At 39.1% G+C, this 20,668-nt stretch overlaps 1 protein-coding gene across 6 annotated transcripts in view; it reads left to right on the forward strand.

The window, feature by feature from the left end:
* The window catches only part of ESRP1 (epithelial splicing regulatory protein 1), a 56,533-nt gene that overhangs the window by 25,445 nt on the left and 10,420 nt on the right, over positions 1-20,668 (forward strand). For 2 of the 6 annotated variants that reach the window (XM_004768554.3, XM_004768551.3), the window contains exons 11-14: positions 2,552-2,770; positions 4,910-5,108; positions 8,688-8,856; positions 20,518-20,668. In XM_004768554.3, the coding sequence (XP_004768611.1) occupies positions 2,552-2,770; positions 4,910-5,108; positions 8,688-8,856; positions 20,518-20,668 (738 nt within the window). The remainder of the gene's footprint in view (positions 1-2,551; positions 2,771-4,909; positions 5,109-8,687; positions 8,857-20,517) is intronic. The other 4 variants (XM_004768550.3, XM_004768552.3, XM_004768553.3 and 1 more) reach the window with 2 other exon arrangements.

A 20,668-nucleotide genomic window follows, 5' to 3' on the forward strand; every position in this document is an offset into this window, starting at 1 on the left:
TTGAAAAGAACCTCTCACCTGGTAGGATACTGACATGATTTTTATATCTTGAATAAACATACATGATATTTTAAGCTAGTTCTGCATCCTGATGTACTAGTGCTCTTGAACCCTAAACTGTGAACATCCTTAGAATTTAAACAATTCTGTACCTTGTTGAAAAGGAGTATCATATAGGTACCTGGGTGGCTGAGTTGGTTGGACGACTGCCTTCAGCTCAGGTCATGATCCTGGAGTCCCGGGATAGAGTCCCACATCAGGTTCCCTGCTCAGTGGGGAGTCTGCTTCTCCCTCTGACCTTCTCCCCTCTCATGCTTTCTCTCTTACTATTGCTCTCTGAAATAAATAAAATCTTTTTAAAAAATGAGTATATAAATTCTGAATTTCTAAAATATGCTAAACATGCTTGAGGCTTCAAACATTAAACACATCAGTGCCAAACCAGAGGAGGGGAAAATAAAATCTTAGATCTTTAACTGGAAGAACAGTTTTATGGAAACTTGGCCTAGAAGAGACTACTTCAGGGCCTTGGCTACTGTGTTTTGATTTGGTTTAGGTATACTGTATGCTGCCGCTATGTGACTTCACCTCAGTGAGGTTTGGGTGATAGATGAACTCCCGTTCCAGCCCCCATCCTACTGATTTATTTAAGAAATGCTGAATCAGGGGCGCCTGGGTGGCTCAGTGGGTTAAAGTCTCTGCCTTCAGCTCAGGTCATGATCCCAGGGTTCTGGGATCGAGCCACACATGGGGCTCTCTGCTCAGGGAGCCTGCTTCCCCCTCTCTCTGCCTGCCTCTCTGCCTACCTGTGATCTTTGTCAAATAAATAAATAAAATCTTTAAAAGAAAATGCTGAATCACATGCTCTGCACTGTCATCTTTTCATTTCTAATAATCATTTCATTCAGTAACTCCCTGCTCATCTCCTATTTGGCAGGTATCGGAAGGTGCTCGACCATTTCTGTGCTGTTTGTCTACAGCAACACTTACTTTGCGTTCATGTTCATTCCATAATGTTTGTGCTGTTTATATAATTTAAAAAAAAAATCCTGCTGTCTCTTAGGTTTCTTTGGCTGTTTTGTATTTGTTCTTTGATTTCAGTTACCTCTTAACAACTGAACAGGGTGGGAGTGAGGAAATTAGGGCATTTTGGGGGAGGGTTTTGATTCTGTATTTTCAGTTTATGGCATGATGAAGGTTACAGAAGTAAGTTCAGAAAACAGGGTTGTCATATATGCTGTTTGCACAAGGACCTCCTAGTAGTATAAACTGGTAGGTATGTTCTAAGCTAAGGCAAGAGTAAACAAGAACCTTATATGTATTTTTTAAAGATTTACTTATTTGAGAGAAAGAATGAGTATGAATGAGGGCGGGGGGTTGGGGGCAAAGGAAAAGGGAGAAGGAGAACCCTCCCTCACCCCCCATGGAGGGCTCAATCCCAGGACTCTCGGATCATGACCTGAGCCAAAGGCAGACACTTAACCAGTTGAGCCACCCAGGTGCCCCTTTATAATTTTTTCAATTTTTTATTTTTTATAAAAATAGACCAGAACTTTATAATAGAGTTTTGCCTGGGAGTAATCCTTTCTCCGAAGTATACCGAGCCTCTCATTCATTTTCAAGATAGTGGAATTCCAGGACTTATTTATTTATTTATTTTTTTAAAGATTTTATTTATTTATTTGACAGAGAGAGATCACAAGTAGGCAGAGAGGCAGCCAGAGAGAGAGAGGAGGAGGAAGCAGACTCCCTGCCTAGCAGAGAGCCCGATGCGGGACTCGATCCCAGGACCTCGAGATCACGACCTGAGCCGAAGGCAGCGGCCCAACCCACTGAGCCACCCAGGCGCCCTCCAGGACTTTTTTTAAAAAAATTAAAAAAGAGCAACTTGACTGTCTTTCCACTATCTCAAATTCACATCAAGACTGATTATTCTGTGGTCACCAAATAGTTTTTTTCATTCTTACATTACCAACCATTCAGTCTTGGGCTTTATACATTGTTATAAATGTAGCATTGTATTCTAGTATAATACAGAGTCACTGTTTGACCTGTGGTTCCTTTACGGTGTCATTCTCTTGCTTGGGTTTGGAGGTAGAATGTGATAACAATATTAAGGGGAACACCGTGCTTCATGAGATGAAATCTAATAGATTGCTACAGAAGTTCACATTTAGCCATATATCCGGAGGGTTACCCAAGCAGCATACTTCTCAGGATATTTGTCCTGAGACCGTGAGATGCTTGTCCAGTAGACCAGTCCTTGATCAGAGCTCATTGTATTGTGTGTGGCAAAAGCCGGGGGGAGGGGGGATGTCTCCTGCTTCCTCCGCTGAACAGTAGGAAACCCTTTCCCCATTGGAGCGTCTCAAACTTGAATATGCTTATGAATTACCTGGGGCTCTTGTTAAAATGCAGGTTCATGTTTCCTAGGTCTGGGACAGAACTGAGACACTGCATGTCTAACAAACTCCACAGTGCTGTGTTCTGGTTTGCAGATTGCATTGGAGGAGCAGGGCTCTAAATCACTTCTCTTTTGCTTTGAGTACAGGTGCTGAATCGGTTCTCCTCGGCCCCTCTTATTCCACTTCCAACCCCTCCCATGATTCCAGTACTACCTCAGCAATTTGTGCCCCCTACAAATGTTAGAGACTGTATACGCCTTCGAGGTCTTCCCTATGCGGCCACAATTGAGGACATCCTGGACTTTCTGGGGGAGTTTTCCACAGATATTCGAACTCATGGGGTTCACATGGTATTGAATCACCAGGTAAGGAGCAACTTACTAGAAAACTGATTTGCTTGTTCTGAGGGGCAAAGGTCCTCTTCCAGTTTAAAAAAGAGGAAAAAAATGTACAGGTGTTCGTCAGTGGTATCCTAAGCCTTTAAGGAAAGCTTTAACCGTAGATGCCTGAGGTCTTTCAGATGAATGCTGAAAGAAAAGAGTGCTGTCATCGGCATGGTAATTTAAATTCAGCTCTGATTGCACCATCACTTGTATCCACCAGGTTATCCGTACTCTCAGGAATGATGCAAACACATTATCTGTCTAATACGACATTTTTACTATCGCACCCACTGAGCTTCGCTATTGTAGCTTGAAACCAAAGAGCGTGTCTGTGCTTCAGAGTCTTTTTTACTTATAGATTGGTTAGAACTCGCTTATTTTATATATATGACATTTCGTGATATTTAGTAGAGTACAGACTTAGTAAGGATTTTTATCTGTGCCACCTGAAACGAAGTGATCATAACAGGCGCTCAAACGTGTTAATGAATTGTTGGGAAGCCTCCATCAAAGGATAACCGAATTCTAATGGTACACAAGTATATATTCTAGGCATATAAAAAGTAGTTCTGTCTTGGTGTCTCCTGATTTTTGGTTAAATGAAATCAATCCTATTACTTGCTAAATAAGTCACCAGCATTGTATGCTGTGGTGAGCGGAGAAAAATTTTTAAAAACCTGTAAACCACAGGGAGTCCCATTAAAATTTTGGAATTCTTAAAAGCAAGGCTGCATTGGTTTTTAAAAGTGTTCTCTGAGCATTATGGGTTGGATATAGGCGTGTACTGGAAATACCAACATTTTTCTAAATTCCTAGTCTTGGTATGAGGAACCAACAAACCTGCTGGGTCCCTGGCTTGGTTTTCCACACCAGCACATGCTAGTTCTAACTCTTGTGTCAGTATTAAACTCTGCAACTTTTAATCTATGTACCCTCTCAGCATGCTTCACTGGTGGGAGTCCTTTTGAATAAAACTTCCCTACAATTCAGCATTGCCAGGAAATTGTTTGGTTTCTCTTTGAGCACCATTTCTAATAATCTAGGGGCTATTTTTGTTCTTTGATTAACCACAGTGGACATATTTGCCTGTTATTGACCCACGTGACCTGTTGTGATTGCATTTGGGAGAAATGCTTCTCGAATGATGGCCGAGCTTTTAGCTACCTTGAAGATGTTAGGTTTCCATCTTGGATTGGGTTTCCCTGGTATCCCTGATTTCCCTGGTATGGTAACTCTTATGGTAACTTGCATGGTTATAATTTGCACAAAATAGTCCCGTAGAGACTTTTAATTAAAGAAATCCATAAGAAAAGGAAGGGAGTCTTAAAAGCTGATGATGTCTTTTTCTCCCCCATAAAATGTCCATGTTAAAGAAAACCAACATGTTCTGATTCTGTGAAATAGAGGTCAGCTTGGTTTTAAACAGGATTTTTAGCAAGCAGTTAGTAATAGAGGAAATGTCTATAAACACCTGTCTGGCTAAGGTTTAAGGTGGAGGTGCCAGGGAAGAGGTGAGAGGAAGACTCCTAAGCAAGGCTGATGATACAGCTTTCACCTACCTTCCCTGTGCTTTGCAGTTCCCATTTCCTTCTCCCCCTTCTCTGTTCCTATACCCACATCCCAACCTAGGCTTCAGGGAGAAGGGAAAGGGATCTTGCAGGTCAGTGACGGACAGCTGAGAGCCAACACAGAACACTGGTTTATTCAGCTTCATGTAGGAGCATACATAAAACTCTTAACCTGGTGTTCCTACTTGTCAATCAAATAAAATTTAATTGGATTTTTCAGAAAGTCAAAACCCAATCTATAGTCCTATACTTTGAAACCAGTTCTAAGGAGACCCTTTCAAAACCCTGTAAATCTGATACTAATTAGCGGAAATGAGAAATGATTGTTTTCAGCTATGAGCTCTCAAAACTCTCTCCAGAGTTTTGTGGGCTGTTCTGGTGATTAGGTGATAAAATGCAAGTTAGATTTCCGTAGACTACACTTGTCACCCAGATTTTGTGGCTAAAATGTCTGTACTGTGGGTGATTGTCACTTTGCATGTTTTGTAAGCAACCATTTCCTTGTTGAAGGAGACAGTCTCCTTTTGTTTTTATTCTTCCCCCACACGCTCAGGGCCGCCCATCAGGAGATGCCTTTATCCAGATGAAGTCTGCGGACAGAGCATTTATGGCTGCACAGAAGTGTCATAAAAAAACCATGAAGGACAGATATGTTGAAGTCTTTCAGTGTTCAGCTGAGGAGATGAACTTTGTGTTAATGGGGGGCACTTTAAATCGAAATGGCTTATCCCCACCGCCATGTAAGTTACCATGTAAGTTTTTCTTGGGTCTTGGCGCTCTTCTACGCTGTATGCTGGTAGGTGCTTAAGCTGCTTTCATAACTTTCTGTGCCCCTGGTTCTTTTCTCAGGCAGGTGAGGGGTTATATAAGGCTTTCCCATCTGAAATCGGTAGTATCTGGTAATCATTTAAGACCTTGGTTGTGGACACCCATAATTAGAGATGCTACGAATACCTCCTTTCAAATTATATTCTTGCTTTTCCAGTGATAAGCACTTGATTTCTGAAGCTTAGTGTGCTCAAGATAAGCACTGACTCTGGGAGGCAACCTGGCTATGTAGATATTTTAATACGCATTTAAAGGTAAAATAAGTATGGCTAGATCATTTTTCTTTTCTTTTCTTTTCTTTTTTTTTTTTGGAAGGGTGATTTGCTATCCATTTTGCATTTTTAATTTTTCGAGCATTAAGTATTGCTTTGGAGAGGACAATCTGGGGAGCACGTCTCTTGTCCTCCAGGATATCTTGAAAGAGCTAGTTAGTAATAAAATACAAATGCGTAAATAAATTAGCCAAAGTTTCCATTGGGTCGCAGGATCAGTGCTTAATTTCAAGCCATGCTCTTGCTCATTGGCACCTGGGTGCAAGCCATCTGGAATCCTGTGTGAGAGGAATAAGCCCTTTAGTCTGGACACCATGTTGTGGTTCGTGACTAAGGAACATTTGTGGATCTGATGTTAAAACTTCAATCTTTTTGACACAATATTCACTTTTGAGTAAGACATACCTTGTTAGGAGCAATGCTGGGTATGTTTAAAGAATGTAGCACTTGGGATATAGTCCAAAGATAATGGAGAAAGCTAACTGGATTATGTATTTGATCCCAATAAAATGGAGTGTGTTAGGACATCACTTTCTGTAAAGAGGGATCTATCGCAATAAAACTATTTGATAAAGTATTTTTCATATAGAACATTCAGTGGGGCTTAATCCTTTTTTTTCCCCCTTGGACTTCCTAAATGCTAATAATTCCATTCATCTGCTGCTTGCTGTTGGTGAATATCTAAGAGTTTATGACTAATGAATGTCAAGTTCTGGAAACTTAGGATTGGGTTTAAGTGGTGTCTTAGAGTGATCTTAGTCCTATGTATTCTGTCCATAAACAACTGATATTATCAGTAACATTTATGATTTCCTTGAGTGATAATCTTATCAAGCATTGTGAGATAAGGGAATTTCTTCATGCTGTATAACCCAATTTATTCTGCTATAGTATTCTTTTACCTCTGTCTCTTCCTGGTGAAAACTGATCATTACAGACTTTCTTCACAAAACTTTGATTTTTTTTTTTACCCCTTTCCTCTCACAAACCCTAAGGTAATAGAAGAAACTTAAAATGGTTTTCCATACAAAAATAGATGTCCATGTATTTTAATATCCCCAAAAAATCTTAACCAAAATTGACTGCTTGCTACTTTAGCAGAATTCACTCATTAAAAAAAAAAAAGTCAGAATTCCAATTGACACATGCTAATATTATACATATTCAACTGGACTTTTTTTTTTTTTTTTAACCTACAAACTCACTTGAGGTGATTTTCCATTTTTACGGCAACCAAAAAACTTAGAGAAATTGCATATTTTTTTTTTATTTGCTCTCAACAACTAAAAAAGTTAGAAGAGTTAAAAGTTAAAACGCCCCTGAGGAGTTTCTTATTAAATCTGGGAAAGAAATGCTGCTGTAGTCTCAGTGTTTTTCAAAGTTTTAAACTTTGTTTATTGAAATTTTAACTTTTTCAAAAAGTTGAACATTTGAAGGTAAACTCTACTTTTCTAAAGTAATCTATAAATATACACATCTGATTCTTTAAGAGTATAAGAATAGCTGTCCTTTCATTTGAGGAATATCCAAACATGGGCAGCCTAATCTATATCAAAAATTTCAACCTTTTTTTATATTGTCCTGTAACAAATTACTTGATAGTTTTGAAAGCAAGGTACAGGCAGAGGCTTCATAATTTTCTCTATTACTTAGATGCCTCAGTTTTCTCTGTTTGCCCTTTTGTGGAGTCTTTAAGCTCAGGAATCTTCATTTTAAAACTTATCTACATTAAGTATCGAAAATGCAGCACAGTTTTGGGTAGATTATGAAGGAGATACCTAAAAGTTGAATATGAGATTGCTGTGTTGGTCTTTGGTTTATGTAGCCCTGTGCAGCAGACTGTCTTCCTTATCTCCATACATATGTAGAAACTCCTAAGAAACACACGAGACAGTAGAGATTTTCCTGTGAAAAGGTATCCCTTGGGCCTCTGCTATTTGCAAAATATATTAGATGGTTCTAGGTAAAAAAAAAAAAATTGAAGAATTCTAACTTCAGGCAACCATTCCATGACCTGTTCTGTTCTGTTGAACACGATGGCCTGGAAAGTTGTGTTCATCCCACGTGTTACAGCTATTGAGCAGTAACTAGTATGACTTAAAGAGTTATGGGGCTTGGAAGATGTTGAATAGAAGATAATAGAATTTCATCCTTTCTGTTTTCTCTTCAACCACAGTCAGCTTTTTTTTTTTTTTAATGATTTTATTTATTTCTTTGACAGACAGAGATCACAAGTAGGCAGAGTAGCAGGCAGAGAGAGACGAGGAAGCAGGTTCACTGCCAAGCAGAGAGCCCGATGCGGGGCTTGATCCCAGGACGCTGGGACCATGACCCGAGCGAAGGCAGAGGCTTTAACCCACTGAGCCACCCAGGTGCCCCCGCAGTCAGCTTTTTATCAGCCGACTCTCAGGAAGGCTTGAACCTGTTTTTCTTGAGTTATTTTTCAGGCTGGGTAGTGGGGTTTTTTGGGTGGTTGTTTCTTTTTTAGAACAGGTCCAGAGATGGAGCTAAGCTTCAGAGCCCATCTTCTGGGGTTCATTTAGGTGGAAATAATGCAGAGTTAATCTACTCTTAGGTCAGTTCACTCTGGCACCCATTTATGCCTTGGCATAGGACTCGTGAAATCATTTTTATCCTAAGCATTTTCATCTTAATTGTACTACAGAGTAGATAACAAGGTGAAAGAGAAGCATAGCTCTCATAAAAGCAACAAACTACCCAGCTTTTATTGTGAAGTTATACTAAATGTCAGTCCTGTGTTTCTTTCCTCAAAGGGTTAGTTTGTGGTAACTGGCACTTAGGAGTAGAAAACAAAAAATCACATGTCACAAAATGGTTTTTTCACCAATTTCTATGTCTTCAGGTTTTGAGATTATATTTAGGTGTTAATCTATATAATCAAAGGATGTTGCTTGGAAATTTTAATCAAATATCTCATGGAAGATTAGGATTCAATGATTGATGAATTGAAAATTTACCAAAAAATTACCCACTATTAAAAAAAATTGTTTTCAAACTTTTAAGAAGATTACATTTGAGAAATTCCACATTGTTACAAAAATTTCAGAAAATATGAATTATGTACAATAAAGAGAAGTTGTTTGGGATGATAAAGAACTGGTGTCTTTAAAATGTATGTATGTGTGGAGCAGTGACATCATGACTTGAGAGCTAGCAAAAATTGTCCTTTGGGAACAATATATCTCAAAGTCTCTCTCTTTGCTTATTTAGGCCTGTCTCCTCCCTCCTACACATTTCCAGCTCCTGCAGCAGTAATTCCTACCGAAGCTGCCATATATCAGCCCTCTGTGCTTTTGAATCCACGAGCACTGCAGCCCACCACAGCCTACTACCCAGCGGGCACTCAGCTCTTCATGAACTACACTGCCTACTATCCCAGGTAAGGCTCTGATGGAAGTGGAAATGAGGGACAGAAACAAAGGACTCCTTTGATAGGCAGTAGCTGAGTTCACAAAAGAATACTGTTTGCCACGGAAGATTCGGATGGCAATCTTGCTTCTGTCCTACCTCTCTGACCAAGAAGGCTGTTTCAGGACCAAAATAAGTTTGTTTTTTAACCATATCTGGACAGCAGAATCTCTTAGGTTACATATGTATACAGCTTTCTTTTTTTCCTTCTCCTGTCACAGGGCCATAAGTAGGCATTGTAACAGTGTGGCAATATCCTGTGAACAGATTATAAAACAGGAAAATCCATAAGATCAATTATAGTCTAAAGTCACATCAATTCACATATTCACCCATAATAAATAGTTTTAAATTTTACAGAACTTCCATGCTTCCCCCCCAAATCAGTTCTAACATATCCAAGATGAGATTATTCAGTACTTTGTTAGAATCAATGTATTTTCAATCTGATTTATTCTTTCTGGTTATGCTCAATTTCTGGAAAGCAACAGGTATGATGGAGAGAAAGCTGTTGGTCTGAAAGTTGGGAGACTTGAGATTTACTCTCAGCTCTTAGTCTAACTGGGACAAGTCACTTAACCTTTCTGGTTCTTATAAAATGAGGAGATGGGCCAAATTTTTGGAAGTCCCTTCTAGGTCTGATTGCTTATAAGTCTAACTTGGATGTAGAATGCCCTCATTTTCAAATTTGCTTTTCAAAAAGATTTGTTTAGCCAGTGACTGGCTCATTATTAAAATAAAAACTTATTTTATTTTATTAAAATTCAAACTTTATTAAGATGCATTTTTATTAAAACACAATTTTACTTTGGTGCAAGCCGTATTGCTCAAAATTTTAAAAATTATACCAGGCCTGGGGCGCCTGGGTGGCTCAGTGGGTTAAAGCCTCTGCCTTTGGCTCAGGTCATGATCCCAGGGTCCTGGGATCGAGCCCCACATCGGGCTCTCTGCTCTACGGGGAGCTTGCTTCCTCCTCTCTTTCTCTGCCTCCCTCTCAGCCTACTTGTGATCTCTGTCAAATAAATAAATAAAATCTTTTTTAAAAAATAAATAAATAAAATAAAAAATAAAAATTACACCAGGTCTTATTTTTCCTTCCCCAGCTATTTTGACTACATGTTTTGAGTACATCCACCAATATGCAAGTGAGGTTTTGGGGTTTTTTTTTTGTTTTTTTTTAAAGATTTTATTTATTTATTTGACAGAGAGAGATCACAAGTAGACAGAGAGGCAGGCAGAGAGAGAGGGAAGCAGACTCCCCGATGAGCAGAGAGCCCGATGCGGGACTCGATCCCAGGACCCTGAGATCATGACCTGAGCCAAAGGCAGCGGCTTAACCCACTGACCCACCCAGGTGCCCGGAAGTGAGGTTTTTTGATGAATGATCTGGAAGTAATCTATCCAGTCACCACAGTTGCTATATCACATTGTAGCTTTTCTCCCCCTCTCCATTTAGTTTTCTAGAAGGGAGCAGAAACTGTAAAATCTCAGTAGCAGTGAAGCTTGTGGCCTCTGTTAATTACATTTGTTACTTTGTTATGTATTTTTAAAACATTCATAAATGCTGTTGTACATAGTCTTTTTTTTTTTTTTTTAAGATTTTACTTATTTATTTGACAGATAGAGATCACAAGTAGGCTGAGAGGCAGGCAGAGAGAGAGGGGGAAGCAGGCTCCCTGCTGAGCAGAGAGCCCGATGTGGGGCTCTATCCCAGGGCCTTGGGATCATGACCTGAGCCAAAGGCAGAGGCTTTAACCCACTGAGCCATGCCGGTGCCCCTGTTGTACATATTCTTTATTCTCCTGGGGAATAATAGGAAGAAGGCCATAATAATTGTCAGTTGGCCAATTTTGAAGGTTTATAAAGGCTCAGAAGCATGAATCATTTTTCATGATTGAGCACTCTGTCAAGCATCTGGACCAGTCCCAGTCTATCACCTACTCTGGAACCTGTGACAGTCACTTGCTACTTGTGGGCTCTGGTTTAAGAAAGATCTTTGATTACCCTTATACCTCACAATGTCAGGAGTGAAATGGCATTGATCCTCTGGGTGCCTAGTGCTTTTTTCCACTCAAGAATACATTTTCTGAATATCCAGCTCCATCACTGCCTTGTAATACAGACCCTATGAAAAGAAGGAATCCCTTGGGGGTTCCTGGGTGGCTCAGCAGGTTAAAGCCTGTGCCTTCCGCCCAGGTCATGATCCCAGGACTCTGGGATTGAGCCCCTCATTGGGCTCTCTTTGGGGAGCCTGCTTCCCCCTCTCTCTCTCTGCCTACCTCTCTGCCTACATGTGATCTCTGTCTGTCAAATAAATAAAATCTTAAAAAAAAAAAGAAAAGAAAAAAAGAAGGAATCCCTTAGAAATAGCCAGCTAACATGGTAAGATGGGAATTTGAGTCTTGAAGCCCCAAAGTCAAGAGGAACTGACATTTATGGTTTAACAGCTCCTATCATTTTGGGCCCTTGGCTAAATATTTTCTAGTAGTTTTAAAGTTTTTAAGGTCATCGCTGTTCCATATAAGAGTATAGAAGCATAGTGAAGGGTGGCTGAGTGGCTCAGTCATTAGGCATCTGCCTTTCTCTCAGGTCATGATCCCAGGGTCCTAGGATTAAGCCCCACAGCTGGCTACTTCCTCGGGTAGTCTGCTTCTCCCTCTCCCACTCCCCTTCTTGTGTTCTCTCTCCCACTGTGTCTCTGTCAAATAAATAAATTTGAAAAAAGAAAAAGTATAGTGAGTAAAAGCAGATTACCATTTTATACACCTCTGAGTCTAGAAGCAGTCGCTATTACTGGTTTGGTAATAAAGACATACATGTGTACTTCTGAATAATGTGGCATACTTAACATGTACTGCTCACTTGTCCCTTTTGTTTTGTGTTTTCTTTTTTTTTCATTGACATCTTCCCTAATGAATATATATTCACCTCATTCTTGCAACTTCCACATGATGTCACAAGGGTGAAAATACATCAGAATTTAACAATTCCTTTATTTTTAGACCTCTAATATTTAAAAAGTTTTTTTCTACTAAACAAAGCTCATATTGATCTTTATGTACTTATATTTCTGTGGACAATTTCACAGAAAGGGATTTTTAAAAAAATGCTTATTTTTAGAGAGTACAAGTAGGGGGAGGGAGATGCAGAGTCCCCGATGAGTATGGAGCCCAATATGGCGCTCAGTCTCATGACCCTGAGATCATGACCTGACCCAGAATCCAGAGTCAGGTTACTTAGCCGACAGAGCCACCCAGGTGCCCCAGAAATGAAAATTTTAATTGGAGGTTATGTGTATTAAATTAAAATTAATACTTTCAAATAACCCCTAACATATTTCATTATTTTAATTGACATTTCCCTAATTGTAGTGAGATTATCCACACAAAGTGTTTAAACACGGGAATGTCTTCTTATACTGCAAAATCTAGAATAATTTAAAAACAAATTCCAAACTGTAAAATAGCAGAATACCACTAATTTTCTAACCTGACCTGACTAACAGGCATTTGAGGCTATTGAAAAATTCCTGTGTAAGTTTTCAAGTATATTTTGACCATATTCCCTCATAATGGGGAAGACTTAAGAGAGTGTCTGTGAGGCAAAAAGGGATATTAATCAGACACTCTAGAGTTCTTGTCTCTTCTAAGATTAAAGGTTTTAAAATTTCCTCCTTTTTAATGAAATATGTCATTAAGAAAGATCTTTGGTTACCCTTATACCTCAGGATGTCAGAAGATTAAACTTGAGATTAATTCAGTGTGTTCTTTAAGAGGTTAAGATGTTAATGTATTTTACAGATATTTTTTTGAAAGATTTTATTTATTTGATAAAGAGCAAGAGCACTAGTAGGGGGGAGGGGCCAAGGGGAAGGGAGACAGACTCCCTGCTGAGTGCAGAGCCCTAGGATGCAGGTCTCCATCCCAGGACCCTGAGGTAGATCATAAGCTGAGCTGAATGCTGCCGCTTAACTGACCGAGCCCTCCAGGTGTCCCTATTTTGCAGTTTTGTTTGTTTGTTTGTTTTTGGTTTTTAGATTTACTTATTTATTGGACAGAGAGAGTGAGAGAGCACAAGCAGGGGGAGCAGCAGAGGGAGAAGGAGAAGCAGGCTCCCCAGCAAACAGGGAACCCAATGTGGGGTTTCATCCTAGGACTCTGAGATCATAACCTGAGCTGAAGGCCGGTGCTTAACCATCTGAGCTACCCAGACACCCTCCCCTCTTTTTTTTTAAAAGCATGTCACCTCACAAAGAAGTGATTAACTTTTTTTTTTTTTTTAAGATTTTATTTATTATTTATTTATTTATTAAAAAGTAATCTCTATCCCCAGCATGGGGCTTAAACCCACCACCCTGAGGTCAAGAGTCACATGCGCTACTGACTGAACCAGCCAGGCACCCCAGTTTTAACTGTTTTGTTTTTTTTTTTTTTTAAGATTTTATTCATTTATTTGACAGAGAGAAATCACAAGTAGATGGAGAGGCAGGCAGAGAGAGAGAGAGAGGGAAGCAGGCTCCCTGCTGAGCAGAGAGCCCGATTCGGGACTCGATCCCAGGACCCTGAGATCATGACCTGAGCCGAAGGCAGCGGCTTAACCCACTGAGCCACCCAGGCGCCCAGTTTTAACTGTTTTTAACTTCCAGTTTAACTGAGCAAATGTGAGATCTATTGGGAATACGATTCATAAAACATAGACTCTTCCTAGTATAGAGTGGCTGACAGAATGCATGTGACCCTGTGCTAAGTCAGTGACATCAGAGGACTTCTTCAGCTGGAGGGCATTTGTCCTTATTTTATCTCTAATTTGGTCTGTTTAAAAATTTGAAGATAAACTCTCCAGTGGCTGCTGCTCTGAGATAACAGTATTTTTTATCATAAGGATTTGGGTTACTTGAGGAACATTTAAGGAGAAAACGTGAACCTTTTTTTTTTTTTTTGAACCTTTAAAGTAGTTTTTAGCAACCTGAATGTGTGGCTGTGAAAATGACATTTTGAAGAATGAGTGAAATAAAAGCATATGTGGTTTCATTTTCTGCTTATGGACTTTCCTCTCCCATTTGGAAGACAGTTTCAATTACCCAGTATCCTAGCGCTTAGCCAAGGATACAAAGGAATTAGAAGGGCAGATACATCTCTGCCTATCCTGCTTATCACTGAGAACTCCATTTTATCTATCACACCTTTTCTCTTCAAAAGGAGAGTCCTGCCTTTTATCCTCCCCTTTCATTTTTCCTAGAAAAGTAAATTCTCCTTTGCACCAAACCTGTGGCATAGGTGAAACACGTTGATTTTTCAGTTCTGTGCCATCCAATTTAAGGAAAGCCAGATTCACCTACATGTCTTTATATGCATCACCTTACCTTTGGTAGGACACTTAAATAAGTAACATACCACTTTGAATCAAGAGAGAGGGCAAGGGATATTTTATTCATGATTGTGCTTCGTTTCCTTTCATTATTCAATCAGCTTATTCTACTTAAGCAATGAATATGTATATGTAATAATATTGAGGCATTCTGTGCTGTTTGGTTTGTTGTATAACATTTCTGTATTCTATTTTGAAATTCTTCACAATTGAACCAAAAAAATACCAACCCTCTGAGAGATGCCTATATTTTGTATTTTCAGTGGTTAGCTTTTGAATTAAGTATAATTTCATTCCTGTGCAATTGTAACAAATAGTGGGGAGAGATCTCCTATACACTTCACCAGGTTTGTCCCAATAGTAACATTTGGCAGCCAGTTTATTTGGTGAAAGTTTTCCAAAAGACTAGGAAGAAAAGATAAAATGTATCTTTAGTATGGTGTTATATTTTTCTTGGTTATTAAAATAATTTTTTTAAAAATTTATTTATTTGACAGATCACAAATAGGCAGAGAGGCAGACAGAGAGAGGGGGGGGAGCAGGCTCCCCGCCAAGCAGAGAGCTCGATGTGGGGCTTGATGCCAGCATCCTGGGATCATGACGTGAGCCGAAGGCAGAGGCTTTAACCCACTGAGCCACCCAGGCGCCCCTAAAATAATATTTTATGACTTAAATATTTAGTGCTACAAATACAAGCTGGAATTCAGCATACAATGAAGTGATACCAGAATACTGTAGTAATAGAGTAGTATCAAGCAATGTTGTGATAATGGAGAAGCGTCAGATAATTTTTGTTGGTGAGAATGATTATAACTGAAGTTTTTCAGTTTGGATGACAGTTCTAAATCACATAAGCAAGAACTGCTGTGGGCAGTTAACTCTACTGCCCGTGACAATTCAGTATAGCTTTCATAGTAATAAAGTCAAAGTAGTAATCAGCTAGGCTGAAGACTTGATTCATGTAATGAGTAGTTCAGGGATTTAAAATGCAAATGTGCTTAACAATCTTTTTAGCATGGCAGAAAATTATAGTGTGGTGAATATCAAGGAAAAATAACCATTCAAAACACCTGATACAATTTGTTCTGATTTGTAAACTTGTTTTTCTAAGAATTTTTCCTTTAAAAATTTATATCATGTTACTTTTAAGCATAACATTAAGAAAACTCTATTACAGAAATTTTCAAAGTCAAGAGATCATCTTCTACCTACTTGTGACAATATTATTTCATCTGTTTCAGTTTACCCTGCTCTACTCCTGTCCTAGAATTTTTAAAAAATATTTTTTCTTTGGGACACCTGGGTGGCTCAGTGGGTTAAGCTTCTGTCTTCAGCTCAGGTCATGGTCTCAGAGTCCTGGGATGGAGCCCCGCATTGGGGCTCTGCTCAGCAGGGAGCCTGCTTCCCTTCCTCTCTCTCTCTCTCTGCCTGCCTTTCTGCCTTTCTGATCTCTCTGTCAAATAAATGAAATATTAAAATATATATATTTTTTTTTCTTTAAGTAGGTTGCACACTCTGCCCACTGAGCTGGCCAGTCACATGCTCCAACCTTCCCCGCGCCACCCCCCCAAGCATTTTAAAGTAGAAAACCTAGAGGACATTTCTTTCACCTGCTACTATTTGTGTGCCAAATATCTTTAAGCACCTTATTCTCAAAATGTTACTCACTGTAAAGCAGGAGAATTTAATATTTAATCAGTGTTGATAAAATAACCCTCTTTTACCTTTATTGCCTTAAACATTTCTTTGGTATATGTTTGAGAGATTACCCTCAAGGAGGCCTAAAGGAAGAAATGACATTTGTCTATGAATTTTAACGTTTTAGGTTAGTGACTTAGTTTGACTTTCCTTATGAGTTCTTTTATTTATTTAAATATTTTTATTTTAAGTAATCTCTTTACCCACCATGGGGCTCAAACTCAAAACCCTGAGATCAGGGGTCACATGCTCTGACAGATGTACCTCAGCAAGTCACCCTTCAAATTTTTTTCTTCTGGAGTGCCTGGGTAGGTCAATCATTAAGTATCTACCTTGAGCTCAGGTCATGATCCCAGAGTACTAGGATACAGCCCCCAGTTGGACTCCTGCTCTGTGAGAACCTACTTCTGCCCCTCCCTCTGCCCCTCTCCCCTCTACAACCCGTCCTACTCCCCAGTCACCCTGTGCTTTCTCTTGCACACACACACTCTCAAAAATCTTTAAAAAAAAAAAAAAGTTTTTCTTTTAAACATCTAAGAGGATCAGTTATGTTGTTATTTTGTGCTTTCAATTAAGCAACAAGATTACTTTCAAAATAGTTTCTAATGGCACCCGAGTGGCTTATTTGTTAAGCACTGACTCTTGATTACAGGGTCATGTGTTCATGCCCCATGTTGAGCCCCTGAGCTTAGGAAAAAAAAAAATTCAAGGCACCTGGGTGGCTCAGTGGGTTAAGCCTCTGCCTTCGGCTCAGGTCATGATCTCAGGGTCCTGGGATCAGAGTCTCGCATCGGGCTCTCTGCTCAGCAGGGAGCCTGCTTCCCCATCTCCCTCTGCCTGCCTCTTTGCCCACTTGTGATCTCTGTCAAATTAATAAATAAAATCTTTTAAAAATTTTTATTTATTAATTTGACAGAGAGAGATCACAAGTACGCAGAGCAACAGGTAGGGGGCAGGAGGAAGCAGGGTCCCTGCTGTGCAGAGAGCCTCATGTGAGACTCAATCCCAGAACCCTGAGATCATGACCTGAGCCGAGGCTTAACCCACTGAGCCAGCCAGAGGCCCCAATAAAAAAAATCTTTTAAAAAAAGTTCCTACATGAAAATTGACTCCAGCCTTTACACTTTACTGGGATTCAAACAGTGTTTTTCCAGTCACTTTCCAAACACATAGTCTTTGTAACACTATGATGTTACGAATGTTAATACAGTCTGCAATAATTTTGCAGGGCAGTGTTTCCTAAGTTAATGTGTTGTAACTCATTAGAGGGGAGAATGTAGTTCTCTAATCTTTTCACCTAACCTATTTCTTTAGCTTAGGTAAAATATTGATTCTCTCTTTCCCAGAGAAATAATGGTAAGTCTTCAAATTATGAATATTGTCACACTACCACTACCTCTGTGTTGAATGTCATTGATAACATTAATTAGTATTACCAATGTTTAGTAGTTTGTAATTAATACATGAAGGAAGTATATTACAAGGCATGTTTTCAATAATGTGTATAATGAGTGGTCTGATATGGTAGGCACCTTGGCCCCCAGTATTATCATATATCTTTCTTTGTTTGGCAAATTTTTTTTTTTTTGAAGAATGAGAGAGAGAGTGAGAGAGTTGGGCTTGGGAGGGGTGTAGAGAGAATCCCAAGCAGGCTCTCTGTCCTGCTTGGAACGTGAGGGTCTCTTAACTCTGAGATCATGACCTCAGCTGAAGCCAAGAGTCACACTCACTCAGCTGACTGAGCCACCAGGTGCCTCTTGAAGATTTTTATTTTTAAGCAATCTCTACACCCAGCGTGGGGCTGGAATCCACAACCCAGAGACCAAGAGTCACATGTTCTACTGACTTGAGCAAGCTAGGCACCCCTCCATTTTACATTTCTAACCAACAATGAGATAGAAGTCTAAATTCATTCTTTTGGCATTTGTATATTATCCTAGCATTATTTATGGAAAAGATAACAGGCATACCTTGTTTTATTGTGCTTTGCTTTACTGCACTTTGTAGATACTGGGTTTTGTTTTTTGTTTGTTTGTTTGTTTCAAATGGAAGGTTTATGGCAATCCTACAGCATCTTTTTCACAGCGTTTACTTATTTCTTTTCTTTTTTTTTTTTAAAGATTTTATTTATTTATTTGACAGATAGAAATCACAAGTAGGCAGAGTGGCAGGCAGAGAGAGAGAGGGAAGCAGGCTCCCTGCTGAGCAGAGAGTCCGATGCGGGGCTTGATCCTAGGACTCTGGGATCATGACCTGAGCTGAAGGCAGAGGCTTTAACCCATTGAGCCACCCAGGCACCCCAGAATTCCTTTCTTAATGTCATATTTGTATTTTCACTGTAGTGTATAAAAATGAAATTGATCTATTTTATGTATGGACCTTATAAATTATACTTAACTGGTTTTTTGATTTTAGCTTTTTTTTTGGTAATTTCTTTATTTTCTACTTAGAGGTTTACCTCGCCTACATCTTGTCACTTTTATTTTATAAATTCTTTTTGTTGTTTCCTATTTCAATAATCTGAAAGACTTTGGCATTTGGGTTTAGAAAATTCTTATTCTTGTGTCCTGTCAGGTAGATACACAATTGTTTAATTTTCCTTAAGATGCCTTGTGTATAGCAGGAAGTCTGGTGCAAAAAAACAAGGATATGATTCCATGTTTAGGCTTCATGAGAATAGGTGCTACCTTACAGATGCCGAACATAATTGTCACTTAAAACCTTACATTTCCAGTAGGTAACTTTCATTTTTCTGTTTTGTCTTGTTTATATTTTGAATGTACTAGACACCTAGATTTAATTTGTAAGAGATCTTTAGCCGAAGGACTAGAATGTGCCAGGACAGAATCATGGTAGTAAGGTCTATACTGTGGAAACAATCTGAGGCTCATAGTCAGTATGGAAACCTAGTAACAGATACACAGAGAAAGCTTGGTGGTTCTTGAGAATTAGAGTATCTACCAGGCATTTGACATGAGCAAAATATGGTCCCTGAATGATGAATGGTGGCTGAAACATCTGGGTGGTTCTGGTTTGGTGAAGAACTAACTGGTTGTAAGACCTTTGGGAAATTATTTAACTCTTAGTTTCTCTTTCTACCTCTGTAAAATGAGGTGTGTCTGAGTGATGGCTGAATTTCTCCTCAGGTGTAAAGTTCAGCATTCCCTTGGTCTCTGCTCTCCTAGTTGCACATAGGTTGACTGTTAGTCTCTAAATAGGTTCTAATCATACAGAGTAGTAAACATCTCGTGTGTGACTCTACTATGCAAACAAGTTGAGGATCCCTGCTTTATACACACCTAAAAGGTTAAGGGCAGCTTGATGTCAAGTAATATTTTCAGGCTCTGATATTTTAAAAATGATAAAATGGAATGATGGTTATGGAAATAATATAATATAAATTACTTCATTGTATGATTTATGGGATTATTTGTTATGTTGTATCATTGAACTGAAGAACAATTCTGTGAAACTAAAAGGTGCTATTATGCCCATTTTGCAAATGATGAAATTGAAGTTCCGAGAAATTAAGTGACTTACACAAAGTTACTATGCTAATTAAAAAAAAAAAAAAAAAGGAACCTGGAACTGTTTGTACATCTGGCACCATTCCCATTAACCTATCAGTTAGGATTATATAGGATAAATAATTTCAAAGATTTTTAGTCCCTTCCATTATGTGTTTATTGGTCTTTGAAATCAGATAATTACCTATATTTGTAAGGTTTAATAATCTATAACTGTGGGTCTTTATTTCTCTTTAAGCTAATAAGGTCCTTTAAAATTTTCCACCTATGTATTTTCAAGTATGAGTATCTGGCCACTAATTGTGATAAAAAACCAACTGTGTGGGAGACAGGGTGAAACCAATTTCACAATATGGTAATCACTTGAGCTGCCACATGAAGAATGATTATGTATTCAGTTGGCTTCCTCCTTGGAGGTAATTGCTGCAGATGAACAAGAGGACACAAGCATCAATTTTCCCCTTGTGTTAATGGTGATTGATTTAATTTATTATGTGTGCCTTCTTTTTCTTCTCTAGTCAGGTTGGAAGAACTAACTCATGAGTGCTATGGTACTTTGTGTTTTGTGCTGTACAGTTGCTTGTACATATGGGTGGAACAGTGTATTCTTTGGAGCAATAACTTTGGATATTTTTGGTCACTGTGGCTGTGGTTCCTAGAAGTCCTTTGAATTTCATGCCTTACTATTCTGGCAACTAGCCAGTTAATCATCAGTGAGCTGGGCTTTGGAAGTGGTGCTTTGTGGTTATGTGACTATGAAGCTTTAATTCTCTCCTGACTGTCCCTTTAAGAATCTCAGAACTGGATCTCTGGGGAAGCCTTGCACTTAACTCTATATTAACTGTTCTACTTTTCAACTTTTGACTTTCCTGGAAGTGTGGGACAGATCAGCTATGGTGTTCTTCTTTGTCTTGGGAGAGATGAGTGAGAATTCTAAGATCATCTTAAGAAAGTCAGTTTCCTTAAATAACTAATGTTTTTAGAGTAAATATTGGACATTGTCTCTTCCTGTTGGTTCACTGTGCTTTCTCTCCCTTTAGCCCCCCAGGTTCGCCCAATAGTCTTGGCTACTTCCCTACAGCTGCTAATCTTAGCGGTGTCCCTCCACAGCCTGGCACGGTGGTCAGAATGCAGGGCCTGGCCTACAATACTGGAGTTAAGGAAATTCTTAACTTCTTCCAAGGTTACCAG

The sequence above is a fragment of the Mustela putorius genome, unplaced genomic scaffold, assembly GCF_011764305.1.
Source record: "Mustela putorius furo isolate JIRA1106 unplaced genomic scaffold, ASM1176430v1.1 tig00000228_pilon_pilon_pilon, whole genome shotgun sequence".
NCBI lineage: Eukaryota > Metazoa > Chordata > Mammalia > Carnivora > Mustelidae > Mustela > Mustela putorius.